The sequence below is a fragment of the Tenebrio molitor genome, chromosome 8 (assembly GCF_963966145.1).
Source record: "Tenebrio molitor chromosome 8, icTenMoli1.1, whole genome shotgun sequence".
NCBI lineage: Eukaryota > Metazoa > Arthropoda > Insecta > Coleoptera > Tenebrionidae > Tenebrio > Tenebrio molitor.
Genome location: NC_091053.1, coordinates 18,735,485 through 18,749,591, shown reverse-complemented (window position 1 = coordinate 18,749,591; position 14,107 = coordinate 18,735,485). Strand labels below are relative to the sequence as shown.

At 33.4% G+C, this 14,107-nt stretch overlaps 2 protein-coding genes across 2 annotated transcripts in view; one reads left to right on the top strand and one right to left on the bottom strand.

Annotated features, from left to right (window-relative positions):
* The first annotated feature begins 1,536 nt into the window (after positions 1–1,536).
* LOC138136430 (acyl-CoA Delta-9 desaturase) overlaps positions 1,537–14,107 on the top strand; it is a 44,332-nt gene continuing 31,761 nt past the window's right edge. The window contains exon 1 of the mRNA XM_069055623.1: positions 1,537–1,840. The gene's annotated coding sequence lies outside the window, so the exon portion shown is untranslated. The remainder of the gene's footprint in view (positions 1,841–14,107) is intronic.
* On the bottom strand, positions 11,139–13,986 carry LOC138137094 (protein GVQW3-like). The gene is made up of 2 exons (XM_069056380.1): positions 13,927–13,986; positions 11,139–11,597 (listed from the first exon to the last, which is right to left on the bottom strand). The coding sequence occupies exons 1-2, from the start codon at positions 13,984–13,986 to the stop codon at positions 11,139–11,141; spliced, it is 519 nt and encodes a 172-aa protein (XP_068912481.1).

Sequence of the window (14,107 nt, the reverse complement as noted above, 5' to 3'; positions counted from 1 at the left end):
GACACAGATAGGTACTGATGAAATGCCAGATGTATGGGTGCAGTTGTGAACATTGTATAAAAAAATTGATTAGACACCGCAAGAACCATTAAACGGGCGCATCTTGTAGGGACGGCCGATGGTGGCAACCAAATGCACAAGATTGATACAAAATACATACTTTATTGAATGAAAATGTCGGGAATTGTTCACTCTAACTAATTCTGGAATTTTCGCGTTTTTTCTGGCTAGACAGCCTCAGGGCGTTTTTCTAGATCGTTTCCCACCATTCAAACCTTGTGCAAACGCCTTTTTTCTCTCGTGTTATGTTTCAAGGTCGCGTCAATGTCTTGGTATAACTAAAGGGTAAGGAAAATTCATTTGCACAAGGTTTGAGCGGTGGAAAACGATCTAGGAGGACGCCCTGAGGCTGTCTATCCAGAAAAAACGGGACAATTCCAGAAGTAGTTAAAGTGAACAATGACCAAAATGTCTTTTATGTTCATTATGCTGTCGATTTTTATTAAAAAATTGTTTTTTTCAAAACTAACATATCTGACATCAATTGCAAATGTGGTTTATTTAACTGTACCAAGGATACATATTTATTACAAAAAGATCAAGTGATGATGGTTGCCACTTGGTTAAATGCACTCATTAAATGCAGTTATTATGCTGGACATGCGTTGGTAAAATTTTTCAAAATACTCTTGATCAAATTTATATTTAGACGTCCGATATTTAGTGCTTACACTCGTCAAGTATCTTATCAATAAACTTAGGATTTTATGCAAAATGCATATTATTTATTATCAGGAAGATCACTCTAATTTTAGCATCTGTACGAATTACATAAAATAAAGCATATGGAGTTACTAAAAAAAACAAACTATTTTTTGCAATAACGCTCCAACTAATCAGGCACTCGGCTTAGTCTCGTGCCTGAAACCTAGTTTTCGCGCTGTAAATTACACCTACCGTAACTATCATAATTAATTACGAGTATGTGTAATAAAATATCTAATAACAATATTTTCCCCCGGTTTTTTATTTTTATACTAAATTCCTATTTTTTAATAGTTTTCTGCATAATGCATTTCGGTAATTTTTACTAATATTTTACACCAATTATGATCCATAAAAATCTGAAGCATATTCCACAAAAACTTTTCCCAATTTTCCATGACCGTTGAAGACGTTGTATAATTTCAGCACCTTCTCCACTGTTGGTCCTCGCGAGTTATTAATAGCCACCTGTCCGTCAAACTATTTTCTCTCGGTATAACCTCCCTCACCATATTTACACGTGCACGTCGCCGTCGTTTTTCGCCTGCGACTTCGCCCTTTGACCCCGTCCAGCAGGTATTACCGATGTCACCGATTCCTGCCTTATCGTTTCCGCCCATCTTCGCTCAACAAGTTCTAGCTTCGTATCGCGCTGCGTAGGTAAAACATAAACAAGAACCACGGCGACTTTCAACTATTACATCATATCCACAGGTTGCCGAAGGCGTGGCAACGATTCGCTGAGCACGCATGGTACCGTGTACAGCGTCTTTCCCCGCAAGCTACCACGACAGAACATTTCGGGTGCCAGATCGCAGCTGGCGTCGAGCGAGTTTTGTGATACGTACAGAGTCGCGATACAGTTACGTTTGCGTACACAGTGCATTACTCAATACCACGTGGCGAGCCTCACAGAATCTGTCAGCAGGAGATACGGCGACCGCTTGCAGGAAATCTTCCGTTATTCGAGGCGAGGTTTTGTGAATGAAACGAGTTCCGTGCGAGCGGAATCTGAATAATGTGCGGCTTTGGCAAGTGAAGTGATTTTTTGGAGCTGTCGTGTATCAAACATCAAGTAAGTACATGATTGTTTTACTTTTTTTTTTTTTGGGAGAAATTGGCCCACAAACAATTTTTAAACAAATTGTGCTCGGTGCGAGATGAATGTTTACACCTGCACACACTTTCACCGTTTTTATTTGTGGAATGATGACTGTCTCACTTCTATTGAAGTAGGTACCGTTAGAAATTCAAAGTTTTGTGCAGAGCTAGTCTTCACATTTTTGGATACGTGTTCAAAACAAAACTATTTATCCAGGAATTTTCTCTATCTGGGTTATGCAAAATTAAATTACTTGGTCCAGTTCGTCTCGAAGCGCCTGGCTTCACATAATTCAAATGAGTAATTGTTTGCAATAATTAATTATTTGCTATTTACGCTGTTTCTTGGCCAAAACCAAGAAGAAAAATAAGGAAAACCATTTTTCAAATTACACTAAAATTTTATTTGATACACTTTTGTTACAAGCGAAATAATATGTATGTATCCATTTTTTTACAAGCTCAATCGTGTTTTTTTTCTTTGCAAGATCTATATAGGGGAGCTGGGGCACAACGCCAAAAAGCTCGATTTATTTTTACATTATGCAAGTTGTTGATACATGTCATTTTAAAATTCTTTGCTGTTGTTACAAATTGCGTGATTACGTCGGTGTAGACATGTCCAATAATAAACTTAACAATTAAGATTTTTCTGTAAATTGTTCAAATCACATTAAAGCAAGAATTTCGTGAATTGATTCATTTCATCAATAAATGTCAACATGATGACCGTAAATGTCATATTGTAGGTTATGACCGTTTCACAATAAAACATCTGTCATTCTGCCAAAGAATTGCATTGATGTCCAAAATTTATTGCTCGCAACTGTACACTGATTAAAAAACAACAAATTAGAATAGATTTTTTTTTACAAATATGTAAATAAAAGTAAATTTTATGTGAACAGTATCTGATAATAATTAGTCAAAAATCTATTTCATTTAAATAGGAAATTAGAATTCAACCGGTATGAGCTAAACAAATGCAGAACGGACACCACCACTGCGATATTATGTATTCCTGATGCTAATTTAAAAAGCGACGCAGAGAATTTTTTTTTTAAATGACCACAAGAGCAAAGCATATTTTTTAACCGATTTTCACAAAGCTTTTTTTTCTTATAATAATAATAGTGTTAACAATTCGTTGAGTCAAGATTTCGATACTCTTTGAGCGACTGTACCTTATACAGTTGTCCCCAAAAAAAACGACTCCCTTATTTATTTTATTAATTATCTATACACCAAATTAAATGGTTGTGAATAGGCTATAAAATGGCCTACTAAATTCACGTAAAATCCCAAGGGCTTCAAGGTTAAACATAATAATGTGTACTTTTTTTTCGTAATTTTGGAATTCGGCGTTTTGTGTTTTGTTCCCTAAATCTTTTTAGTGGTTTTTGTAAAATTAGTTATTTTCAGAGATACACAGTTTTACAGTGTTCTTTACTGAGGTAATGTACCAAAGTATAAAGTTTTCCAGTTAATTTGTTTGAAGTGAAGTGCGCACCCATTACACCGATGGTAAGATTCCAGTTGTCAGATTCGGTCGGTCTCTTACAAAATTTCGATTACGGATCATCAAGCTGTGTGCCGAAGCGACCGAAATCCGTTATTATGTACATCTTTCCGAACAAGCCATAAACCATTTTAAGGGGTAGTCGGGTTATAATGAGTTTCCAATATCTTGTGCTCCTACTATATCTCCAAAGGAAGAAATCCAGAGGAGATAGGTCTGGAGAACGAGCTGATCACTGTATTGATTCCAACCGAATTTTATCTGTTTATTTGAGCACTGTGTAGCGTAGCTTCATCTTGTTGGAAAAACTTACTAAGCAGGGATGCAAGAGGAAGGTCATCCAAAAATCTTGAAGATTTTCAACAAGGAATTATAATTATCCCATTGATGATGATGATGATGATGATGATGCTGTGGTTATATTTGTTCTAAAAATGAGCATTATTTTTATTAAACAAGCCATTTTTAGGAAGCTACATTGATCAGATCGGAGTATATTTTATTCACCCAGACAATATCGACGCAATTTTCAGGCAACAAATTATTATTAACATTTGTCGGGTTAATAATTCATGCCATGTCGTGAGATAGACCCTAATGTCAGCTTTGTATTGACCATATTGAGGTGCAGTTGGAACAATACATGTACATTAAATTTATTGAAATAAAAACGCAATAATTGTATTTTACCTTTATTTTTTGATTTTTTCCTCCAAAATTTCCCTATCAATAAGTACACCTTTTTTTGCGTTACTGCAGAGAGAAAAATAAGCTTTATCAGAATCAGTTATAGTGATTTACAGTAAGAGTGAGGAAAGCGAAACTTTCGTTCACGCGAATTGCGTGTTCGTCCACGAACCGAAGCTATATTTGGTTTTGTTCGATACCTCCTTGGAAAGTGAGTCGGTAACTTTGTATTCAAAATTTTAAATAAAAATGAATCACATTTTTTGACGGATCTGTTGCTATGGAAAAAAATAAAATACAAAAGAAACAGTTCTGTAACGTCAATAAAATAGTTGTGTGCACGTTGTGGAAATTGTGAAAATGGATGATGAAGAGTGATATTTTCCTGATGATGTCCTGGAAGAGGCAAGTGCCGCGAGTTAGCAAATCGAAAAGAATTGGAAAAATTTACGTGTGAATGAAAACCAGTGAGTGAAAGATAGTGAGCGAAAGACGATGAGCGAAAGCGAAGTGAACGAAGGAGAAACTTTCACCCACTGAAAGAATAAAGAACTTTCTACCATAAATATCTTTTTTTTAATAAAAATAGAGCTTACAATGAAGATATCACAAATTGCAAGTGACAGCTACAAGCTTATAAAGGAATCGGATTTTTATTCGGACACCTGATCAGTGCAAAATTGCACATATTTTCAAAACAGCTTATTCGACTTACACCAAAATTAATGGGCCTTTTCCAGAAGCAAATATTCCAATCGCACTTTTTTGCAGAAGTCATCGTAAACAAAAATAGTTGCATAAAATTACGCATATTTCAAAAACCACTGGTCCAATTAGTATCAAAATTAATAGACTTGGAGACCCTGCTCAGACAAACATTTTGTACCAAACGTATTCAGATCGGTGTAATTTAGGGGAAGTTATCGTGATCAAAAGAAAATTCCACAGACAGACACATAGACGTACACACAGCTGCCACAGAGAGTATCACTTTACTTCATAGAAGTAAAAATAAAGTGGCTATCAGTGGATCCATGGTAAATATTGTAAATTACTGCATCTGTTTAAAGTCTTTTTAGAAACATTTTGTGTTCTGTGTCGATTTTTACATTTAAATACAGATGAGGAACAATATCTGTGTTTTACATAAATAACCCCTCTGTAAAATATATAAACGGTAATTTTTTTCTTTACTCTTGATGCATTCTTATTTCGTATTTCTCCGAAGTTAAATAAACCCCCCTTCAAAATTTCCGTCAAAAATTTTCAAAAAATGATGTAAACGGTTTTCTTGGATTCCGATTTTTCTTGACTCGGAAAAAAACTGTAGATTTTCAAATAATTGAAACACACAATGACATCATCGCCAATTTTTATTAAATAGTCATCCCTTTTTGGAAATTGGATAGATTATTAAATTTTAATTTAAAATTCATGTACCTACTATGTATGACCTGATGTCAAAAAACGTCATTTTGGACGTTGTTTAAATTCCTTACCTAAAAAAGACAAGAATCCCAAACTGAATAAAGTTAATCCATCTGAGTTCCTTTCGGAAAGCTCGGCGGGAAGGAAAATATTTAAATTGTTGTCTAAGTTTTACACGATAAATTCACGTAAAAGTACACTTCCTCTCCAGAATACCTTTCTTTTTTGAGAGCACTTGGTTGTAAATCTCTATTGCCAAGATAACATCCTGAGATCACTTTTAGTGATTTAAAACAACTTCTGTTGTAAATCTTTATTGCTAAGACAATATTCTCGAGTTTCTGAGAATATTCAAATTTTGAAGTATGTATTCCAAATATGTACATACTTTTGTATTTCATTTCTGCATTATCCAGAGTTTATACAGGGTGTTTTTAAATGCTAGTACAAAAAAAGACTGGTAATGGGTGAGGATGAGTAGAACTCATACACAAAAAAATTATCTAATAAGTCTTTTGGTTTTCGAGATAAAAATAAATTAAATTTTGGTTAAAATTGTCAGTACGCTGCTGAATTAAAGATAATTAAAAAGATAATTGGGGTTGTCAAGCAACAATAATAAATTTGTTGGATTTTTGTTCATAGCATTGTCGGGTTGCTATGGTTTCGCTTATTGTTTATTATTGTTGTGTCTGTGGCGTAGAATGTGCATGGACAGGGTTAGTTTAACCCTACCTTTTAAGATTTAAAAAATGGTTTTCTGGAGTCTTAGAATCGCCATATAACCCAGTTTTTTTTTGTATTAGCATTTAAAAAACACCCTGTATAGGGAAGCAAAAATTTTAAAAAAGTTAATACACATTTTTTCTTATTTGTTTTGCTTAATATTTTCGTATTTGATGGTATTTGAAATTTAGAACACTGTGGAAAATGCTATTGAAAATCTTATTGGTTCGAGAATCGTCCAGCACTGTTTTTCATTACATTATTATCTTTCTAGTTGTCTTAAAACTCTTTTTATTATATAGTTCTACACGTGGTTATCACAATCTTTGAATCCCTCACATTTAAATCAACCTGACTCCTAAGCAAAAATGTTTACACTTGTGGACTTTATCACCACACTAAAACTTATACGATGTCTATAAACTTCCTCTGATTTTATGGGCACAAAACTATTTTGAAAAATTATCTTATAAAGATAAAACGTAACATAATGAACAATTCATTTTCTCTTCTTAATTAAAACAACTAATAATATTATCAAATAATAATTATTCGATTGGAAAACAAATAAAATCGTTTTGTATCACTTATGCGAGACATCGTCTGCGGTGTTATCATTAAAGAATGCGAACAAATTTTATGTTGTTATAAATATCAAAGTTTCCAGTAGTCATAACATAATTCCATCATAATAAGTCAATGATTATTTACTACACGTTTAATATTATACTAGGAAACTGTTTGCAGGTGTTCCGTGACTTGCCGTTTTGTGGCTCAGTAAAAATTTTTATAAATTTTTCACATGTTCTAGACGTGTTACTCATGTTGTGTCTGTTTATCGCAAGAGTATACGAATTCTACAGCTCATAAGGATTTTATTAGACAAATAAGAAATGTCTTGGCAAATACGGACTAACAATACGTTTAGCAGCTGTCAGTTAATTAGCAAAGGCATCAGTTTTGTTAGTGTCTTGGATGTCACTACCTCAAGGCGATTTATTTGACAAAGTCGTAATGCTTATGCGATGTTAATGTATAGAAAGACAAAATTGTCAGAAACATTATTTTTCATTTAAGACACATCCATTATTTAAATTTATCCTCAAAGTAGGCGTTGATGAGTCGATTGTGAACGCACCACGGATACAGATCACGGATTAGCTGTTTAAATCTAACCTTACTTTTTGCGTTGTTTGTGCTTTTGCTCTGCAGACTGACGAGTGGTGCGTTCACAATCAACACCAACTTTGAGGATAATTAAATGAACACCGATGTAATCATATCAAAGGTAGGCATCCAGATTTAAATTGAACCCGCATGTACGTTTGTTTATCTGTTTATACTTTTTACAATGTTTGGCAAGTCATGTCAATTCATCGATTCTTGAAAAAAAAATTATCGTTAGCCAATCACCTGACAAGGTTGTAAATCGTTTGAAAGTATTTTGTCAAATGTTTTGTTGGTGCTATTTGTCAGGTAGGTATTAGATCTTTTATCAGAATACTTTGGTTTTTCAAATAATTTCAAATCAACCGTATCAGTAGTACTGATTATTTCTTAATAGTTTTGTCAACAAGGTGAAATTATAGAGGATACTCATATGTAGAAAAATAAAATGCAGAAATCTATTTTTTCGACTCCTATTGTATAATACTGTAATTATTACTGTTTTTATCAGATAACCCACGGCCCGTTGAGTAATTATTTGAGAACTCACGCCAACTATCATAGCAACTAGTTAATGAAAATTTAATAAAACGTAAAAAGTATAGTGTTCACTCGCGGGTAATGGGTAATACTCACTCGCCTGAATTACGGTACTCGCCTTGGGCTCGTGACTCAGAATGAGCCTCACGAGTAATAGCTATCATTACCCGCTCGTTGAATAATATACTATTATTTTTCAGGTTGGTTTTTCTAGTCAATCAAAAGAGCTATTTGTGCATATTTTTTGAGTGAATCTAATTAGAAGAAGAAGTTGATAATATAAAATGACAGGTTAGTGAATCAGTGCTACAAATATGCAAAAAACGTAGATAACTACACTTTGGTTTCTAAAAAAACATGAGTGTAGGATTTTTTTGTTTAAAATAAAAGAGCACCCACAAATGTAACAAATTTATGAATACGTCAGTAAATGCGAAGATTGTAAATTGAGGAGTCAAGAGAGTTGTAAATTAAAGGATTCTTATATGAAATAACACGTCTCTTCTGTATATTATGTGATCAAACGAGGTCGTTTGAGGCTATTTATAATATTGAATTAAAAATGGGATAAGGTGTGAATAAATATAGCAAATTGACCGAGTCATTTCAGATATTTACCATCACGAATATAAATCTGTGATACAATAATTCAATTTGATGGACCCACTTTCAACATGATATTTTTAAAAATTGACATCATAACATAAATCGTAGATAAATGTGTCTGATTAAAAAATCATCCATTGTAAATACAAATCAAAATTAATTACATAAAAAAATATTTCAATTTCTTTTGGTGGTATTTCTAGATAAAGGACGTTATAAAAACCATTGTAGAGCCTTTATCGTCTTAATCAACTTTCTCTCAAAATGTGGATGCTTTTTAGAAGATTTAAGGCTAAAATTAATACTGATGTGCAAAAAGAAGGTCAAGAGAAAATGGAAAGCTGTTGGCCAGTTGCTCAATATTTTTATCCATCCGATCTATTTGTTTGGTTTTATTCTCCTATTCATCGCTCTAGAGAAATGTTTTGTGGAAATATTTTAGTCTTTGCGTTTGGGTGCGTTGGTTTACTTCAGACTGGATCTAGATTCTTCAGTACCCTATCGAAGGTACTCCTGAGAGTCTCTTATTCTATTATATCACCTAACTCCGAAAAGAATTATTAGAAGTAATTGTTATGAACGTTCCAAGACAGCAAGTTGTAAAGAACTCTAATTTGTGAAATGTATTTATATTCTTTTAAATTCTGATAGTGTAGAATACGCCTACTTAAAATTTTTAATAAAATTTAATAAACATTTTTTATTGTTTTCAACTGTCATAAATTCTCATTGTTCTCCTTTGTAAACTGCCTCTTAACTGCCCTAAAGCAAAATGAGCAGATAACGAACCGTTGCCCTAGACAACACATTCAACGTTACATTTCTGACAGGTCTTGAAAAATTTGTCAAAACTGTCAAAAGCAAAAGCGAAACCATTTTTAAAAGATTTGGAAGCTTCAGGGACGCCGTTTCAAACAATAAAATTTTGTATGCAACTCGTTTCTGGGTAAATTGGGCTTTTCTAATTGCCCTCGAGGCCTTGAAACCCTCGCTACGCTTGTTGTGTTTTAATCTTGTCCCTCGGGCCCAATTTACACAGAAACTTGTTGCATAAATAACTATTATTACGATTTCGTAAAAAATTAGTAAATATGTATAAAATTAAAGTGATTAAATCAACTGGACTCTTCCTCGCCAAAATAGCACTATCAGTAGTGCCCCGAGTAATTTTATGGTGGAGAAATGATATTTGGTATTTTTTGTAGAGTTAAATGTCTACACAATATCCATTATGAGGCATTGATTTTGTATAGGTGAGAAAGTGGAGAGACAAGCATTTTTGCCAATAACACACTTACGATTGTTCCCCCGGTAAAAAATGTTCACACCAATTTTATAGCCTATTAAATTCTGAACAAAGTCTCTTCTAGAAAAATTTCTCTACGACGAACAGTTTCTGAGATATACCCATAATATGGTGGTCTGTTTACGACGTAAGGCGTAGATTTACCTTTGGTCACGGCGCTTGTTGAGTTCGCGCAATTGTTACATTGATTCATCAATTTTCAGTAACATATGATTTTTCCTATCTATATCGAATGATTTTTACGATGATACCTACGAAATTATCGTGGCTTAAAAATTGCAAGAGTTATATTGGTTTGAAGTTAAACGAAAAATGAGTTCTATGAAAAATTAACTATCAATTTAAAGACTCATCTAGTTGCGATCCAAAAAATTCCGTGAATCTAGAAGGTTGGATACGAATTTCCATGGATTTTTTTTATCTCAATTAAATTATTTTCCACTGATGAATCACTGAATCAGTTACTTATAGCAAACAAGCAACAGAGTTAAAAGAATTTCCAAAGAAGGTTCATTTATTAAAATCAATTCATTACAAAATTTGTTATTAGCGTATGAACAATTTTGTGAACATAAAAAGTGCAAAATGTAATCATCGAATAAGCATAATATAAAAGAAAATCTTTCTCTTTCTCTTGACGGTAAAATCATTTTCTCTAAGTCTTCTTCATTTTACTCAAAAACTAAGAGGGCTACGACTCCGACTGTTATAGATTAAAAGAAGCATCTTGAAGAGAGGAATCGAACAGTGTAATGCTTAATGGACGGGGATATTTAGTAACGGAGGCATGGCCAATAAAATCCCCAAATTTTAATACAAAATTATCATTTTTTAAAGATTTCTTCATTTTTCACCCAAACCAAGAGGACTACGGGTTCGACTGTTATAAACTAAAAGAAGCACCTTGAAAAGAGGAATCCAACGGTGTCAATCTCAATGGAATACGATATTTAGTAAGGGAGCAATGGTCTAATTTTGAAGTACCTCAAATACGAACTGGTTATAAGAAACGTACAGATTTATCATTAGCTAAGAAAGTGGAAGCAAAAGTAGCCAATTTTGATAAGTCCTTAAAACATTCCTCCACCACTTTTTTCATGTATTCATCCGAAGAAAAAAAAATTAAGGAAGAGATAATAGTCACTCGGTGCCAAATCTGGGCTGTAGCCTGGTTGTTCAATCTCTACAAAGCCGCACTCGACGATTACTTCACGGATTTGGTGAACTCTGCAGTTGTCACGAAGCAGCATAATCTTTTGACCGTTATTAGAGTTGTCCGGTTATTGCCTTTTGTCAGTATTCAATCAGTAAGATTCCTCCCATATCCCAAAACACCGTCGCCATCAGCTTTTCTGCGTTTTTGGCTTTTTTGGCGGTGGAGAACCCTTGCACGGATTCTTGTTTTGTGGGTGGATCCCCGTGATACATCCACGTTTTCTCATCTGTTATAATTTTCGAAAAAAGATCTTCGTCGTCAGCCAAAATCCTTAAGTTTTCTTCGCAAATGTGTTGCTGACACAGTTTTCGTTCGGGATTAAGCAATTTCAGAATCCAACGTGCTGAGACCTTATTCATTCGTAAATCTTCATGCAAAATGTTTAATACTGTAGCTTCCGATATCCCTACTTCATCGGCAATCATTGAAACTCTTATTCTTCGATTTGCTAAGACCAAAACCTCAACTTTCTTAATGTTTTCGTTGGTTCTTGCTTCAACAGGCCTTCCGCATCTTGAGTCATCTTGAATTGATCCCTACCCCATCAAAATTGTTTGTTATCGTAAAATATGATGGCGCATCTTCCCCATACACATTAACCATCCTCTGTTAAATATTCTTAGATTCATTTCCTTCCCTCGTCAAAAATTTGATTACGCTTTTATGTTCTAGCAGAATTTCACTCATTTTTTGTTAGTTAAGTCTCTACAAAAACAACAAAACTCTTTGAATGTCAGTCAAATTTGGCCAGTAAGCATCAAAAAGTCACGGCAACTTGACACCAAAAATTTGCGTTTGTTAGGTACTTGTTTTTGTCATAGCTGAATAGATAATTGTATAAAAATCTCCCCTAGGTGGTTTGGGATAATGGGAGGCCATGGAAATTTTGGTAGTAAAATTTCCTGTTGAATGAAGTTATGTTTTTTTAAGTTTGAGGTTATAAATAGCGTCAATGTCTAGTGCATTGTTGTCAGTTTTACTACATAGTTTGCAATAGAAGAAGACATCGCGGGAAATTCATTTTCATAGGTTCGCATGTCAGGCACTATGGTGACAGTGTGTCCAACTTTAAAAAATAAATCATGCCCTCCATTACGCCAAAACAACGTGAACGATGTTTAGTTAACTCGTTTGCCAATTAACCGAATATATTTCTTCAAAAAACGTATTTCTGGCGCCTGTAAATTACGGCAATTATCTATTAGTTAAACCTCTTTATCGTTCTTCAATCAATTTCTGTATTTCCCAACGTCTGGAAAAAGAACATTTGTCCTGCCCTTTAAAAAGCAAAATTATTGACCAGTTTCTTCCCTGTGTAATTTCGATGACATTTACTTGCGACAGCTCATTAAATAACGTAATTTTATTTCTTCAAATTTTTTCTACCTCTGAAGTACCACAAGGATCCAATCGTGGGCCTCTTTTGTTTCCATTATTTATCCTTGACGTAAATGTGTTTTTTTGCGATGCCTTAAATTTGTTTACTAAAGTAAGATCTGTTAAGGATTGTGAAGCTGTTGTTAAGCTTCAAAATCGATTAACACCAAATTGAGTAAATGTAATATTGTGTTTAACTCTTGAAAGATGACTGTTGCTGTTTATCTCTATGCCATTAATGATATTGGTTTTGTGCGTGTTGGGAATATTAAAAACCTGTGAATATTTTTTTATTTTAAAGCAACTTTTAATGACTACACAGTTGACGTGATAAACAAATGATACAAATCGTATGGTTTTATTTATAGGAATTTCAGGGAAAAACATCCATACATTAATTTTTTTTTAATATTTTGCCCTCATTCTTTCTTTATTATTATTATAAATCAATGTTGCAAATTTTGCATATATTTGTAGGTGTAAAAGTTTAATGAATTGCTTTGTCACAAGCTAAAAGTAGGGACACATTACATAAGTAACGTTCCTAAAAGTGTACTAGTAAATCTTTCCGGTAATTGCTACGAAAAATTGCAGCATCGATGATATGTTTTGTAAAAACTGCATGGCCTAAAAGCAAATTAAATTTTTTATGATAATATACAGTCCAAACGAAGTTTTAATAATGGTAGGTAGTGTATACGGTAACAGATAACAACAACCGCGTTTATTTTCTTTCACAATGTTTGCTTTATATAAGCAAACAAAAATTTATTTTCTTAATGTTATAATCTTATTATCGGGTACATGAATTAACATCTTGTTGACATCATAATTCTAAAAGGTAAAAAAACTTTAAACTTAAAAAACTGTTGTTGTGTGTTTAACTGTGACAAAATAGAGTCTGTGGTCAACATATTTTTTCACCAGTTGCTTTGCAGTGACACGTTCTAAGTAAAATTTTAATGATAACTGCGCTTTTTTGTAAACAAATTATTATATTGTCATATTAAAGGACAGAAAAACACTACAAATTGTCTAAAAGAAGGTATATCAAGAGTATCGTGAAATTATGCGGCTCTATAGTTTCATTGTGTCGAACTATGTATAATCAATTTCATACTCGTATAACTGTTCATCTAAGCAATCCATGAGAATCTGATTTTCTGTTGATATTAAAGCTAACTAGTAACTTTGACTTTCAAAGTTGTTTGCCCTGCGCGAACCTGGATTATAATTTTTTAGTTTTGTAGTCCGTTTTAACATTGCTGATTTCAAAAGCAACGTATTTGTATTTTTACCAAGTAAAAATTTATTGGACATAACCTATAATGGATCTGTCATAAATGTGACTTTTGTAATGTAACTAAAAATGCTTTTACACATGCACAACTCACTTGATTAACATTTATATGAAATCAACTATATGTCGAGCCGTTGAAGCCGTCAAATCAGATGTCAACAGTCAAATGTCAAACTATTAAATCTTACCGGCAGTTGTGACTTCGATGTCTTAGTTGTTTTGCTTGTGATTTTCTTCAGTTTTTCCATATTCTAATTACTTTTCATCTTACAACAGTCTTTATTAAAAACCTTTCATTAATGGACCTACATAACCCCTGTTTTTTTATCTGGTACCACAATACGCTGCAGAGCGGCAAAAACAAATAGA